This window comes from Pristis pectinata, chromosome 14, assembly GCF_009764475.1.
Source record: "Pristis pectinata isolate sPriPec2 chromosome 14, sPriPec2.1.pri, whole genome shotgun sequence".
In the NCBI taxonomy this organism is placed as follows: Eukaryota; Metazoa; Chordata; class Chondrichthyes; order Rhinopristiformes; family Pristidae; genus Pristis; species Pristis pectinata.
The window spans coordinates 39316506-39333269 of NC_067418.1; the positions used below are offsets into that span (position 1 = coordinate 39316506).

The 16764-nt window shown below is 40.8% G+C and overlaps 1 protein-coding gene and 1 long non-coding RNA gene across 8 annotated transcripts in view; one reads left to right on the forward strand and one right to left on the reverse strand.

Moving 5' to 3' along the window:
* The window catches only part of zmp:0000001167 (protein phosphatase 1 regulatory subunit 12A), a 135775-nt gene that overhangs the window by 100515 nt on the left and 18496 nt on the right, over window positions 1-16764 (forward strand). For 5 of the 6 annotated variants that reach the window (XM_052029025.1, XM_052029022.1, XM_052029021.1 and 2 more), the window contains 7 exons: window positions 2437-2527; window positions 3311-3472; window positions 4597-4735; window positions 6113-6240; window positions 10241-10300; window positions 13273-13289; window positions 16589-16721. In XM_052029025.1, the coding sequence (XP_051884985.1) occupies window positions 2437-2527; window positions 3311-3472; window positions 4597-4735; window positions 6113-6240; window positions 10241-10300; window positions 13273-13289; window positions 16589-16721 (730 nt within the window). Of the gene's footprint in view, window positions 1-2436; window positions 2528-3310; window positions 3473-4596; window positions 4736-6112; window positions 6241-10240; window positions 10301-13272; window positions 13290-16588; window positions 16722-16764 lie in introns of those variants that run through there. The other variant, XR_007957413.1, reaches the window with a different exon arrangement.
* LOC127577658 (uncharacterized) overlaps window positions 1-16764 on the reverse strand; it is a 73969-nt gene that overhangs the window by 2228 nt on the left and 54977 nt on the right. Inside the window, exon 3 of one of the 2 annotated variants that reach the window (XR_007957415.1) lies at window positions 3696-3777. The exons of the other annotated variant lie outside the window; for it this stretch is intronic. This is a non-coding gene — a long non-coding RNA (uncharacterized LOC127577658). Of the gene's footprint in view, window positions 1-3695; window positions 3778-16764 lie in introns of those variants that run through there. 2 annotated transcript variants of the gene reach the window in all.

Consider the following 16764-nt stretch of genomic DNA (forward strand, 5'->3'; position numbering starts at 1 on the left):
AAATTACTTCCCACCTTTATTCAAAAGCAGAAACTACAGAACTACAGGCAGTTCAACATCTCTCACAGATGTTAATGTTGTTATTTGAAACTTTGTAGCAGGGCACTTAGACAAGTCCAAGATAATCAGGGAAATCATGTTTGATGAACTTAGTGGAGATCTTTGAAGAAGTAGTGTGTCCCATGGATAAAGGGGGAGGGGGGTGGTGTGGGGAGTCAGTATACTGTACTGATTAAGGTTGTTGTCAAAAATAAACGTTCATGCTGTAGAAGGCAACATATTGATGTGGGTCGAAGAGAAGATTGACTGGCTGATACAAAACAGTGAACAGGCATAAATGTATCCTTTTCTGGTTGGCAAAATGTAGTGAGTAGTAATGCTGTAGGGATCAGTGCAGGGGCTTCAACTTTTTATTATTTCTATAAATGACTGAGATGAATGCATCAAAAGTATAACTGCCAAATTTGCTGATGAATGAAAGATAGGCAGGAAAATAAATTGCAAAGGGGACACAAGGAGGCTACAGAGGGATATAGATAGGTTAAGTGAGTGGGCAAAGATCTGGCAAATGAAATATACTGTGGGGAAATGTGTAATTGTTCATTTTGGCAGGAATACTAAAAAGATTACAAATTTTATTTAAATGGTTGGAGTTTGCAGAGCTCAGATGCAGAGGGATCTGGCAAGCATGCAGATAATTAGGAAAGGTACAATGTTGTAATTCAGTGAGAGGGATCGAATATAAAAGCGGGGAGCTTATGCTTCATTTAAGTAGGGCATTGGTGAAACCACATCTGGAGTACTGTGTTCAGTATTGGGCAAGTTATTTAAGGAAAGATGTTAATTCATTAGACGTGGTTCTGAGGTTCACTAGAATTTATGTATTGAATAGGAAGGTCATCTAATAGGGAAAGTGTGGACAGACTAGCCTTGTATCTAATGGAATCCAGAAGAGTGACATGTGACTTGATTAAAACTTAAATGATCTTGATGGGTTTTAACAAGGTATTTAGAGAGGACGTTACCTCTTGTTGGAGAATCTAGAACTGGGGATCACTGTTCAACTATAAAGGGTCACCAGTTTAACAAAGATGAAGCAATTTTTTTTTGTCAGTGTTGCAAGTCTTCGGAACTTTCTTCACCAAAGAGCAGTGGAAGCAGAGTCAGTGAACATTGTTAAGGCAGAAGCAGATAGATAGTATCTAACCATTCATCCCCTTGCTTATTAAGTTATAGAGCAGGCTTGAGGAGCTCCCAATTTGTATGTTTCATTATTGAAGTGTTTTTACTTTATTTTTAATCTAAGTATTGCTATATGTACCTGCAAATCCTTGATAGAGAGAGAACTTTAGATATACTTATATATAACTCAAGTTGCAATGTTTCTAATCACAATCATAGATGAGCTACAAAAAAAGACACAAGTACAACCTATGAAGAGCTGTGGTACATGATGACCCCAGTTTTCATTTGCCTCCCCCATTTCTCCTCAGTCTACTTTGGGCAGTGCAGTTATCAGAAGTTTACATTCTGATTGCAGCAGAACCCAACCATGTTTTGAGTCTTGGATCACTGAGGTGGACACAGAGATTTAGTGACAGTGAAGACCTGGGAAGTTTGTTATACCTGTTTGGGGAAGGAAAATGTTTGCTGCTGCGGAACCTGATTCTGGGACTTCTTAGAACCCCCAGGTGCACAGTGGAGCTTAACCACCTGAGAAGCAAAACTTTCCTGAATTGCTGCCGTACAACAAACCCTCCCATCCAAAGGGGCAGTCCTACTTCCCGTGTCCTTTATGATGCCTGGTAAACAAACCCAAGGTAATTTCAAAAGGAAGGATAACGATGCCACCCTTTTGGCTTAGATATCAATTTAAATGCTTTGTTATTTTAGATGAGAGTTCACTGCCCTTGCTAGGGAAACCCTAACAATAGCATATTATGCACAAAAAGGGTCCGGACAGAGCCAAAAAGACCTCCCTTTAGTCTGAAGCCAGCAGGCTATCTCCCAATAGGCAGAAAATCAGCCCCATTGATGTGACTGCTGTAATTCAAGCCATAACATCAGCTGCATGTTGTACATTGGATGGAATTTCATAGCTTCAATAGTGGATTCTAATTAGACAGCTGGATAATTTATCCTTCACAGATCATGACAGGTTTATATCGCATTGAAAACCATTTGTAAAGGACATGAAGATTAGTGAGGATGAAAATTTACAATTTAAAGAACCAATTTTGTAAGTTTTTTTTTGGACTGGGACTGCCTTGGGCATGCTTGAACATCAGAATTGACAAGGAGGAGTTACAAGCAGACTTCATAGCTGTGACTTCCTTCCATCTAATGTACAATAATGTCTCTGGGTGCAATGCGCAATCAGTCTTCACCACTGCTGCCTTTAAAGTGATTGTTCTCTGCATTGTTTCACCAACTCAGATCCTACCTCACCCCAGTTCGTGATGAGGAAGCTGAAGCACAACGCAAGGCGCGTTCGCGACATGCCCGCCAGTCTCGCAGGTCCACACAGGTGAGGGGGTTCAGCCTCTGTAAAACACTGTGCTGTAATCTCACCCACCCTCATGTTCACTGTTGGATACTGGAATTCTGAATCGGTTGCCAGATAGTAAGAGTTTAAAAACTAAACTAATTTTTCCTCCAATAAACATAAACTAATATTGGATGTGGAATAGAGATTTGCATAAGAGGTTTGTCCATGTGTATGTTCACTAGAGGTTTATATGACATAAAATACATTCTGTGTTCAGTCAGCCCTCACCATTGTTCCACTCCATGCATTCCTTTACTGCTCGGAGGGGGCATCATAAGGCTTTAAAAACATTTTAACCTTCACTGTATTAAGCATGCACATCCTTAATACAGTAAAACTATAATCTGGCACACTCAGGACTTTAGTGCCAGATAGGCAAATTTTCCAGATTGTTGGATTTGCCCCATTCTAATTCACTTATATTACAGTATTATAATGAATTTTCCAGTAAACCAGGTCAGTCTAAAAGGCATACAGGAGTGGGAATGGAGTGCTGCAAATGTCACCTAATGAGCCAGATGCCGAATCATAAGGATTTCTGAATGATTGGACAGTGGATTAGCAGAGTTTTATTGTACTGTGGAATGAATATGTGAATGGACATCCGAAAACCCTTAGCATTTTATCCAATGATTATTGGGGTGTTCTCTGTCCATGCTTGCCTTCCATCCCCATCCCCCAACCTTATACATACTGTACCTCCCACCAGACTGGTTCAGAACTTGCTGTTCTGTTTCTCTTATATTTCATTGTTTGATGCAGGGTGTGACACTGACAGACCTCCAAGAGGCTGAGAAAACGATTGGAATCCAGCGTGAGAAGAAAGCTGCAGAACAGGAGAAAGAAAAAGAAAAGGAAGAGAAAGAAGGAGAAACTAAAGACTTTGCCTCGAAATACAAATATAGCAGGAGCAGTCAGGATGAGGTGAGATGATTAGCTACCTATAATAACCTGGTAGCTTTGTTCATAGTTTTGTTACACTTAATGCTCCAAGGCTGTCTGCCACTGTCAAAGCACACACTAACTCTGACCAACATTGCTCTGTGCATGCTGAGTTATCACAGATCCTGGATAAGCAAGGCCTTCATTTTAACAACTGTTTTCAAATCTGTGAACGCTCTCACCGTATCTGTTCCTGTAAACTCCTCCACCTCCATAGATTCCCAGCATTCATGCACTTCCACAGGTCTGCCATTTTGCACATCCCCAATTTCAATCAGTTGGTGGCTCTGTTATTGAAATGCAAGTTGTTGATATTACTCTCTTAATCCTTCAGTGACACTCAGGTTATTACAAGTCATGGGGTTGCTTTAAAGAATTAATTTTTGGAATGCTGTGTGTCAGTCCTGCCATTACTAAGTCTCTTCCTCTGTTGTCATCTCTGCAGATCTTTGACAACTATCAGATTGTGTAATTCTGAACTTCATCACCTCTTCCCTTGCACGTTTTCCACTGATCTCTCTCTTATTGAATCCTTTAAATAAGAGAAAGGATGTTCAGGGAAATACATTGGTTGAGAGAGAAATCTTCACATGAGTGCTAGGCCATTCTGGATTCACATTGGGAAGCATTGTTCACCATGCAAAGACAGTAGAAATCTGAGATTGATGGTCTTTTATCTCACAAAACCCTAAGAAAACAGTTCAAAGGTGGATAAATAGAGCTCAGATGCAGAGCTGCCACAATCTGCTTGATCAAGGGAGTCAGTTGGCCTTCTTTCATTGTTTAAATCTTTCATCGATTTAAATTCTTGAACAGATTTCATATTGAAATATTAACTATTCTATGACAAATGGCTTTTACTTTTACATTGTAGAACCTTGATCCTTAGCTCTCTCTTGTGCACATACACACATGATTGTCGGTTCATATCTCTTACCACACAAACTCCTCCTTTAATCTCTGAATAATCTACATTTTCCCCCTTGCATTTTTGTCCATTAGCCCTGCCTTTCATTCTGTGCTTTTGGTGATTTTATTTGAATGTGTAGGTTGTCTCTCAAAGTGCCATTATTTAGTGCCACCCTCTATGTTGCTGCCTAATACAGGAGAAGAACTGGCGTTCGAGACTAGCCAACCTACAGAAAGCGGATCTGCTGGGTCTAACCTCCTATTCCACAGATTCTAATCGTTCAAACGTTCCAACTTACACCTGCCACAATGCTGTACAGCCTCTTGACAACAAAGGTATTCACAAACTTCTTAAGTATAGAGTGTGCTCATTGTCTACTTCCTACTCCTTCAAAACCTGAAATATGGAACAGGTTCAACAGCATCTCTAGCATTTCACAGCAAGCATTTGCTGGAAAGACAAACCTATATTGGGCAGAACTTGCTGTATGTCACAGTGGATAAAAACAACGCTGGTACAGTTACAGGTGTCAAGACTGTGGAAGGCCCTTGGCTGCCATTGCTGATTGTAACTGGGGCAATAGAGAGGATATCATAGGCCTTAACATTGATGCCCCAAGCTATTGTTCCTGGATCACTCTTAGTTGTACTAGCTGATACTTTTGAGTGAATTCGGCAACTTGAGCAAGGCAGGCAAGAGTTGTGTCTAAAACAAAATGCACAATCTCCTGTGGAATTCCCCTGGTGTTGGCAGCATTTTGTACTTTCCAAAAAAAAAGTTGTTCAGCCTTGACATTCTCGGGCTTGAATATGTTTTAAGTCCAGAGCACTTAGTGGCCTTTTGGTGAATTAAGTGCTCTATCGAGAGTTTATGTAGAATTGTTCCATCTCTGAATGTTTACACTCCGAGCTCTCTGTAGATTTACTTGGACTGGAATGACTCTGACTTAACCTCAAACCTGTACTGACTTAGCTGATTTTACAGCAGACAAAGCTAAAGACTTGTTTGAGTGCAAAAACAATATTTGCTATAATTGATCTCAACACTGGATTAGAGGGGAAGTCCAGTTACTGCTGCTTGTCACCATCTGTTGACACCAGCTGGAAAGTATATGCTTGGATATCAGGTGATAAATGGGTTCATCTGTGTTATTCCCCACTGAAATAGCTTGTTGCCACTCAAACATGAAGGATGAACACCTTAGTTACAGAGAACCTAAGGACACTTCGCACAGAAGCGAGAGAATTTAGGTGCTGACCATTGTCACTGAATGGTCTCCATAATATTTCCAACTGTCACGTGAAAGTGGTTTTTGCCTGTTGATGTTGGGTGAGTGTTCATTTCTCAGTGACGTGGTCACTGGGTGCTGCTTATCTCTGAATGAGGCTGCCATCACTGGATGCTGCTTTACACTGGGGACAGAGGAGAGGGGAGGGCTGACACTGGTTGTCACTTTATGCTCGGGAGGGGGTGCTGTAACTGGGTATTTTCCTCCAATGGTGTGGGTTGTCTCTGGGTATAACATTACTCTGGGGTATTTGTTTTAACGTGCAGATTGCAGTTTACCTCTGGGGCTGATAACCGTTACTCTGTGCTGTTTGGTTATGGTTGGCATGCCTTGTCTTCAAGGAAAGCTTGCTGCTGGGTACTGAGAGTCTATGGATGCTGGACCATTTCTGAACAACTAATCACAGTTTGGATCTCTCCCACAGAATTGGAGAAAGCTAAAGAAGAGGAGAAGGAATCGGATGATTCTTCTTTCAGAAGGTCCGGTACAAGAGACCGGAGACGGCCGAGGGGGAAACGAAGATCAACAGGTGTGCATTCCCTATCACAAGATGTAAGTATTCTGGGTACTCAAAGGAACTGTAGGTAGATCAATTCAGCTACCCTGCTCAAAGGCAGGGTTTCTCCAACAGAACCATGGCCAATAATCAAAAGATTGCAAAGTATTGCAGTCACTTAGGCCAAAATCAAGCTTACTTTTATTTTATACTTGATGTGCTAAATATTTCCATACATTAATTTCATTGTTATCTGAGGAGCTGACTGTGACCTGTTCTGAGCATGAGAATGTTGAGTGAATTAACAGAAGTAGAGAAATGGTCAGGAAAGCAGGGGGTGGCAAGGGAAACATTTATGTATTTTAGATGCTTTATTTTAAAGAACACTCAGTGACAAGGGACAGAAGATGAATACCCAATAAGTTTGAACTAAGAGTGGATAGGCAGAATACTCTGGTGAATGTTGCGTGGTGAGTGACAAATTCTTTTGGTACATCTACATTTTTATATGGATGTTGTGAGGGTGAGAAGCTGATCGGATTCATACAGTGGTATCATGTAGTCAGTTTGATCTGTGCTGCAAGATGAGCTGTGAAGACCTTGTTGTTTGAAATAGCTGAGACTTGGAACGCTAAACACAATCACTGCATAAAATAAAAGTAATTTAAGTGGCTAGTAAAGTGCCAATGGGAATGTATCAAGTGTGTGAAAATTGCCACTTTTGACCAGTGAGGAGATCTTGCCAACTTAAATGTATGATTTAATGGACTTTTTTTTTGTTCCTATTGATTTTAATTATCTAAAAGTAAAATTCTGTCAAAATTAAACATTAAAAATTATGTACTTCACAATTATATAATAATTACTAATAACACTGGGATCAATTTGCCTCAGCTAGTAGCTCTGTCCAAAAGTCCCACTGTACAATATAATTAGCATATAATCTTGAGTGCATCACTGAGGGACTGCTGCATGAAGAGAAATGCTTTTTTTTCGGTTGAGATATTAAATAAAGATTCTGTATGTCTGCTCATGGGGACAAAATGGATCCCATGACATTGCACCTAGTGTGACAAACATTTCTCCCTTTTGATCTTTGCGTCCTCACTGGCCACAGGAGTAGTACCAGATGATTGGAGGGTGGCAAATGTTATTCCTTTGTTCAAGAAAGGGAGTAGGGATAACCCTGGGAATTATAGACCAGTGAGTCTTACGTCGGTGGTGGTTAAATTATTGGAAAAGATTCTTAGGGACAGGATTTATGAGCATTTGGAGAAGCATAGTCTGATTACAGATAGTCAGCATGGCTTTGTGAGGGGCAGGTCATGCCTCACGAGCCCAATTTGGATTCTTTGAGGATGTGACAAAACACATTGAGGGTAGAGCAGTGGATGTGGTGTATATGGACTTTAGTAAGGTATTTGATAAGGTTCCCCATGATAAGCTCGTTCAGTAGGTCAGGAGGCATGGGATCCAGGGAAACTTGGCTGTGTGGATTCAGAATTGGGTGGTTATAGATGGAACGTATTCAGCTTGGAGGTCGATGACCAGTGGTGTTCCACAGGGATCTGTTCTGGGACCCCTGCTCTTTGTGATTTTTATAAATGACTTGGATGAGGATGTGGCAGGGTGGGTTAGTAAGTTTGCTGATGATACAAAAGTTGGTGGTGTTGGGGATAGTGTAGAAGGTTGCTGTAGATTACAACAGGATATTGATAGGATGCAGAGCTGGGATGAAAAGTGGCAGATTGAGTTCAACCCGGATAAGTGTGAAGTGATACACTTTGGGAGATTGAATTCAAAGGCAGAATACAGGGTTAATAGCAGGATTCTTTGCAGTGTGGAGGAACAGAGGGTTCTTGGGGTCCAAGTCCATAGATCCCTCGAAGTTGCTGTGTAAGTTGATAGGGTTGTTAAGAAGACATATAGCGTGTTGGCCTTCATTAGTCGAGGGATTGAGTTCAAGAGTCGTGAGGTGATGGAGTATTGTGTTCAGTTCTGGTTGCCTCACTACAGGAAGGTTATGGAAGCTTTAGAAAGGGTGCAGAGGAGATTTACCAGGATGTTGCCTGGATTGGAGAGCATGTCTTATGAGGATAGGTTGAGTGAGCTAGGACTTTTCTCTTTGGAGCGGAGGATAATGAGAGGAGACTTGATAGAGGTGTACAAGATAAGAGGCATAGATCGAGTGGGCAACCAGAGACTTTTTCCCAGGGCTGAAATGGGTAACACGATCGGGCATGATTGTAAGGTGATTGGAGGAAAGTACAGGGGAAATAGAGGTAAGTTTTTTTTTATACACAGAGTGGTGGGTGCATGGAATGTGCTGCCAGGGGTGCTGGTAGTGGCAGATACTGTACATTAGGGACATTTAAGATCAAAGAGTGGATGGGTATGTGGGAAGGAATGGATAGATTGATCTTAGAGTAGGTTAAAAGGCTGGCACAACATCATAGGCTGAAGGACCTCTACTGTGTTGTAATGTTTAACTAGCTCTACCAAACTTACATTTGGTCATTTTTTTTCCAATTTATACACAAATTGTCTGACACACTTGCCTAACAACAGTGACCATTTCTAAGGTAATTGGCTGACTGAAGTATTTTGAGCCAACCTGAGGTAATGCTTAGGTACTATACAAATGTTTTTATCTCTATTGATCTTTACCTGAAGAGCCTAGTATCACCCAAAATGCTGGCCTTGGTCTTGCTGTTGGTTAGCCCAGAACTGTAATTCAGTTGCCTAAAGACAAGTTCCGCAGCCAAATATTATCCAGGACTACATGAATAGAACTTAAGAAACAGTGTAGATGCAGTGCAGTCAGGTCTCATTCAGAATCGATTGAAAGAAATCTACAAATTTCCGAAGCTTTATTAAGGTAATGTTTATATTGAATTCCTTTTGGTTTTTTTAATAAAAGCCACTTTGTACGCAATTGAGAAGGAAAAGTTATTTGAAACCTGACAAACATCGTTTACCTATGTGTGCTTTTGTTTAAGTTTAACATCTATAAGTTGAACACAAACAAATGTCCAATTTTAGCCAACTTGAGTATGTCCCATTCCTGCCAGGATATCTTATTTCTAATCCTTTTTAGTTTACACTTTAGGAAGGGAAGTTTGACTGATCTGTGCCTGGAGATTAAATAAACTTTGCAAAGCTGTACTCTCAAGCATGCACTGTACATTTTATTTATTGATGAAGGTTTTTGCACCTGTTGACATCCATCTTGAGGCTCAGGACTAATTCTGATCATATTTAGCAATCTTACTGTTTTTCGTGTTGGACATGTACATTCATCATATCAGAGCAAACAAAAACAGACTGAACAGTCTGAGGTTCTTTTCTTTGGGAAAGACAAGAGTGGGGCTTCATGGGTGACTCTTTAATGGATAATAGGGTAGGTGTGAAGAAGATATTAAAACTTATATGAGAATCACTAATAAATTGAGTTGGAATTCAAGGCAAAACTGGTAGTAAGAATGTGGAATGCGCCATTGTAAAGAGTACATGAGGAAAACAACATGGACACATGCCGGCTAAAAGACCATTAGCACCCGAGGGAGAAGGAACATAAGAGCACACTAATAGGATTAGATGAAATAGATTGTGAGAATAAATGAACTCCTATAAAGCATCAGTACAACAGGGACTAAACAGTTTCTTAACTGTAGATTCAATGTTATCATAAAAGTCAGAATGCAGCTAACAATTCCATAAGCAGTACTTCAAATGTCTCACTAGTACTCCAGCAAAGTCTTACCAAATATTCTTCAATCATTTCTATTCGAAGTTAGTTTAACACTGTCAACTTTGTCTCTCAGTAGTGGAGCACTTTCACTTCTAGCTGAGCAATCAGTTTATTCCTTTTTTATATGTAAATTCAAAAGAATAAACATTGCCTGGATGGATGGGATTAAGTGACAGGTCTGTGCTTGCATACCATGTATCTGAATCTCCCAAGCAGTGAATGTGTAACAGAGTTCTAGAGTTTGGGCATGGATTGTAGCCTTGTTCTGGAACGTTCCCCTGTTTATACAACTTTTCTTTTTCCAGGATGAGAATGACCAGGATCAGTCAGATAGTGAGGATGTGGTGGGATTGCAGAAGAAACAGGTATGGATCATGGCTGCCCAGTTCTGTAATGCAAGTCCAATATAGCCCCTGAAGTAAAAACAGAGTGTGACAGCAATATTGAGCAGATCAGCCAGCATCTGTAAGTAGGGAAACCATTAAAGTTTAATTTGATGACTTTGCATCAGAATTTGGAAAAGTAAAGGGACAATAAGAATTAAGATGTAGAAAAGGAGAAGCAAGGGAAGAGTGGATGATGATGGGATGAGGGAAAGAAAGGTCAGTCTGAGAAGAAACTGAATCTGAAATTAACAAAGGACAATAATGTGGATGCTAGAAACCTGAAAGGAAAACAGAAAATACTGGTTATGCTTATTATCAGATATCATTGAAATAGACGTTGAATCCAGAAGCTCATATTGTGTCTGGTCGTAAGATGAAGTGCTGTTCCTTGACCTCGCATTGAGCTTCTTTGGAATGATATAGGGGAGGAAAAATAGGCTGGTCAAAGTAGGATTAGGATAGTGAATTAGGTGTTAGGAAATCAGAACTCAGGGCCATACTTGTGTGCTGAATGGAGATATCCCACAAGATGATCACCTTTACAAAAAGAATACCTAATTGAGACCCCTGAATGCAGAATTGAAAATAGCAGAAATAAGTCATTGCTTCATCCAAAATCAGTTTGGAGCCAAGGATGGTGGAAAGGAATATGAAATGGAAGAAGTGTTGTTGGACAAGGAAGAATTGGAGTGGTGGAAGATGTGTTTGGTGGTGTATCACATTAGAAGCTTCAGAAACTGCAGACATTTATACTCTGAATATTGAGACTGTCTAGGTGGAAGGGAACGAGGTGAACAGATGAGAATGAAAGAGTGGGAAATAGAATGGATGCTGTTAAACGATCTGCTGGCTGTGATCTGGGTTCACTTGAGGGAAAGGATGATGTATTTGAAAAAACTGGTGTGGAAGATGACATTGTCAGACCAGTTGCACTGAAGACACAGGAACTGAGAGAATGGCATGGTCCTTACAGTCGATAGAGTGCGAGGACATGTAGAGATTTAAGGGATCAGTGGGCTTGGTGGATACCGTCAACTGGATTAGTCTGTTCCTTGAAATGGAGTATGTCAAGGGAAGGGAAGAGTCAAAAATAAATGAAGTGAAGGTTGATAATTGATGGCAGAGTTGATAAAATGTAGTAGCTGTGAGTGGGAGGGTCATCTGATTTATTTGACTAGGGTAACAGTCTGAATATATTGTCTTACACTTTTTGTTTGCCCATCTTTCTGCCCAGTCTCTTTCTCCAGCCATTCATTTCCCACTATATATCTTTCCCCCTCTCTGACTGTCTTTGTCTTTTGAACCCTCTCTTTTTATCATTCTATAACTGTTTCTCAGTTTTCCTCATCTTGTTTCTTTTTTCTTGGAGATTTATTGTGATTTCTCCTCTTCCCCCCCCCCCACCACCCCACCACCCCATGCCATCTATTGCAGTCAAAATCCACTTCTACTTTACCAAGTAGGACAAGTTAGGTAAAGTGTTGCTAGTCAACTAGTTCTGGGCTCCTGCTGAGAGATAAAAAGATCATGCTGGCTACATACAGGTGCAAACTTGTTAATCAAACGGTGCGCTGCCTGCGTCAAACCAACCAGCACAGGGGTTATTGAATTTAGTCCTGTCTCATCTTCCTGTATATTCTGTTCAGATTCCACACCTCATAGCCCCTGCCCTTAAAATGAATCAGCACAGAGTAAGGATCTAGATTTTAAAAAAATCCCATAGCAGCTTTACTAAAGATGAAAATTCAGCCAATAAGAGGTTCATTAGGATAGCTTGAATAGACACAAATTTGAAGGATTGTCTTACTGGAAGAAAGGAGGGTGGAGTAATTTAGGGAACGAATTCCAGAGCACAAGGCCTAGTGACCACCGATGGAAGAGTCATCCAAGACTGGAAATGGAGGAACAGGTGTGCTGCAGAGATGGAGAGGAATGGTACATGGTCACTAGGAAGGTGTTATAGGGTTAGAGACGGTTATAATGATGGAAAGGGGTAATTTTGGAAGGATTTAAAAATAGGGATGACATTTTTTCTATAAAGTTTAGGACCAGGAGATTACATGGATCAGCAGGCTTGGTGGATGTTAATCATGGAAAATCCTGGAATTACCCAGCCCCCGTAGAGTGACATGGATTGTTTTAGCTTAGTAAGATTTCAGCAGCAGCTAAGCATACCCGCAGGTATTTCTGTCATTTAAAACAGTATTTTACCTTTGTGTTGTAATGTTGGAGAGTTTGATGGAGTTGTCATGAGGGGCAGGGGGTGAACAGTCATAGTGCTGGGAAAGAATATAAATATTGTTTTCTGAATTAGTTGATTTTAATGGAGAATGGGTTTTTGGAGGCCAGGAGCATTGGATAATTAGGTGTAAGGTAACAAAACATGACTGCAGGTTTCCATAACAAATGAGCCAGATGAGAAATAAAAAACAAAGATGCCTCTGATGCCTGCATCTTAGCACAGCTTTCCCAGCAGTACCACTATCCCATTCCCATCTCACCACCATCCCCTGCCCCTCATAACGAAGACTTGCATTTACTTAGGTGTTTTCACAACCTTGGGGCATTCCAAAGCATCTTGCAACTCGTGAAGTACTTTTTAAAGTGTAACCCTTATTGTAATGGAGTAAACGTCAGCAGGAGGTGTTATATTGGGATTAATGAACCTTTGTTACAAGCAATCAAACAAAGATGATGGGAAGTATGTGCAGAGTAGGTTGTGTGAATAAGTGTGTGGGTGAATCGGTTTCAATTACAGTTATGGCCCACAGTTGACCAAATTGCATGTACTGACATGGTGTTTTCTGCTAACACACCACACCCTACCATCTGCTCTGTCTCAGATATTACTGCACTCAGACAACTAATCAGTGAGGTGTCTACATGATGGGTTATGAGTGGATTGTGTCTTGGTTGATTTGTTCTTATTACTTCTGTTTCCTTTTTTGCAGACTGATAATCTGTCAAGGTAAGGAGTCCATTTATCATTCCTGTGATGGCCATGATTGATTTTGTTCTCACTTAACAACACCGGATACTCTTTTAGCAGGGGTCACCGGCTGATTTTCCCTTCCTAAATTCAGGTGGATCGAGGCTAACCATTGAATCCCTGCTGCTGTCCTGGGTGAGACCCACAAACCAGTCACAGAAGCTGAATTAAACATGGGGTGGTGGTGGGGTGTTTGGGTATGGGTGATCTAATGTAGTCTTGGTCATTGTTATTTTGGTAGATTCTTTTCCACCAAACAAGCTGACAAGCTGAATTGTGCATTTGACAACTTCTTTCTGAACTCTGTAATGGTGGCCTTCTGGAAACTTGTGATGGTGATTGAGTCTGTTAACAAATCAGGGAAATTGTAATAAAGCCCAGTGAAAGAATGGGTCCTCATCATTTCCTAAATGGTGAGTGTTAATCCACTGGCTAGACCCTGGTGGGAGGTATTGGCTACCTGTATCCTTAGTGCACTGATCTTTATAGTAGAACTGCAGAATATTTGAACTAACAAGTAGATTAAAATAGTGAATGGAAAGAGCAGTAAAGTCCAGTAAATATCACTGGTACTTACTTCCTGAGCCGATCATCTCCAGCACATGACTTACAGCTCAAATGTGATAGTGCATTTTGATAAAATATGGTATTTCCAAATGCTGAGCTTACAGGAAATATATAATGTTTTAAAATTACAAGTGAAATTTGAATGTCTCATACTTGGGCCATCTTTAGTTTAATTTGTTTGCTCAGGATCAAGTTGGGGATATCAGCATCTTGCTTCATACCTGCACACCTCTGGCAAAGCCTCAGTGAAAATTGGGTTGAGAGAATGTATCTTTTAAAAATTGTAGATTTATTCCTCTCCAAAGTCACTTAATATGATGCAGTATTTCTAAATCACACCATATTTACCCAATATCCACCCCTTGCACAGAATGAAATGGCTTCTAACAATGTCACTAATATTTTTTTCATTGTGATAAAGGTAATCTATCCTCTTCGTTCTTATTGTTTCATGTACAGTCTCAGACAAGGTTAACTAGTCCATCCTTCTCCATTATCTCTTCATCTCAGCAACTGTGGCCAGAGAATCACCTACAGTACCATTTATTCCTGTTCCTATTTTGTTGCGTCTGGTGATCCCCAAGGATCTATTCATGCCCCTTCCTACATCCAATCTAGATGCTGCCTCTTGGCAATTCATCTGAGTACATAACGTTAGTTTCTGCTGCTTGACTGACATTGAATAATAGATGAGCAGAAATTTCCTCCAACTAGATAGCGGGAGTCCTATCATTAACTTCAATCCCTACTCACTGATGCCATCCTACTTGTGGATATGGTCTGAAATTAACCATACTGTTCCCAATCTTGGTGTTACATTTGACTCGTGATCAGCTCCTGACCAAATATCTACACCATTTCTCCCTATTTCCACCTCCATAATGTGGTTTAACTTCACCGCTGCCTCAGCTCACCTGCTGCTGAAAATCTCTTCTTGGCTTTTGTTCTCTAGATGATTCCTGGACTTCCAGCCAGCCTCCCTCCTTCCTAGGCTCCTTCCGTTTGCTCTTCCTCATTCCTTGGCTTCTCCCTTTTGGCCTTGCTCATTTCTAGATTCTCAGCCGGCTGCTAAAATCTTATCATTAGAACAGTACAGTATATTCCTCCATTCTCTGCATATTCATTTGCCTTTCTAAAAACCTCTTAAACACCACTATCGTATCTGCTTCCACCACCACCCCGGCAGTGTGTTCCAGGCATCCACCACTCTGCTTTTAAAATAAAACTTGCCCCACACATATCCTTTAAACTGTCCCCCACCAAGGAAAGAAAACTATCTATTGCCTCTCAGAATTTTATAAAGTTCTATCAGATATTCCCTTTGACTCTGATGCTCCAGAGAAACTAATCCAAGTTTGTCCAACCTCTCCTTATAGCTAATACCCTCTAATCCAGGCAGCATCCTGGTAAACATCTTCTGCACCCTCTCCAAAAGCTCTGCATCCTTCCTGTATTGGGGCGACCAGAACTGCACACCATGCTCCAAGTGTGGCCTTACCAAAGTTTTATACAGCTGCAACATTACTTACTGACTCTTATACTCAGTGCCCCGACTGATGAAGGCAAGCATGCCATATGCCTTTACCACTCCATCTACTTGTGTTGCCACTTTCAGGGAGCTGTGGACTTGGATCCCATGATCCCTCTGTACATCAATGCTGTTAAGGGTCGGGCTATTAACTGTATACTTTCCCCTTACCTTTGACTTCCTGAAGTCAACACCTCACACTTGCCCAGATTAAACTCCATCCGCCATTTCTCTGGCCACATCTGTAAGTGATCTATGTCCTACTGTATCCTTCGACAACCTTCTTCACTATCTCCAACTCCACCAATTTTTGTGTCATCTGCAAACTTACTAACCAACCCTTCTACATTTTTTTGAAGTCATATATATGTCACAAACAATTGAAGTCCCAGCACTGATCCCTGTGGAACATCACAGATATCCAGCTAGAATAACACCCTTCCACCACTTTTTTTCGTCTTCTGTGGGCAAGCCAATTCTGAATCCAAACTACCAAATCACCGTGAATCCCTTGCATCTTAATCTTCTGGATCAGCCTATCATGAAGGATTTTGTCAGATTCCTTACTAAAGTCCATGTAGACAACATCCACTTCCCTACCCTTATCACCTCTTCAAAAAAAAACTCAATCAAGTTTGTAAGATATGACTTGCTCCATACAAAGCCATAGCGACTGTCCTTAATTTTCACTCAAAACTTTGCTGCCTTTATCCTAACTCTAGAGAAGCCATGTTCAAGCTATGCTTGTTGATCTTCATTTGCTTCTTTTAAGCAATGTGCACAGTTTGGAAAGCTCATCTCTTTTCCAAATCGCTCCATGGCCACATCACTTCCACTTTCTGTGAACTTTTCTAGCCAACGATTGTTTGGGATACTGATTGTTCTCATCTTCTGACATTTTGAGCAGTCTCCCTCCACCCTATTTTAAGCATGCCAACATTGATGATCAGGCCTTAAGAAGGAAAGTCCCATGTATGGAATTCCCTCCCTAAATCTCCTGGCATCTTTCTTCCTTTAGGTACTTTCTTAAACGCTACAGCTTTGACCAGGCATTCAGTTATTGCTCTAACACCACATCAGGCTCAACAACAAATGTTTGATAGCACTACAAAGATGCAATAATTTTTCTGCATTATTGGGTGATACGCAATAGGAGCTGTTGTTGTCTATGTGTTGACTTTAGTTACAGGGAAGATACTACCGCAAGAAGCCAAGGGAATCAATCAAACAGAGGAGTGAGCTATTCGGACACGAGCCTGCGTTCTGCACGGCCTGGTCGGGCTGAGAGTGAGACTGACAGGCAAGGCTACAGAAAGGTAAATTTCAAGTTGAAGATCTCCAGTCAGGATGTAGGTTTAA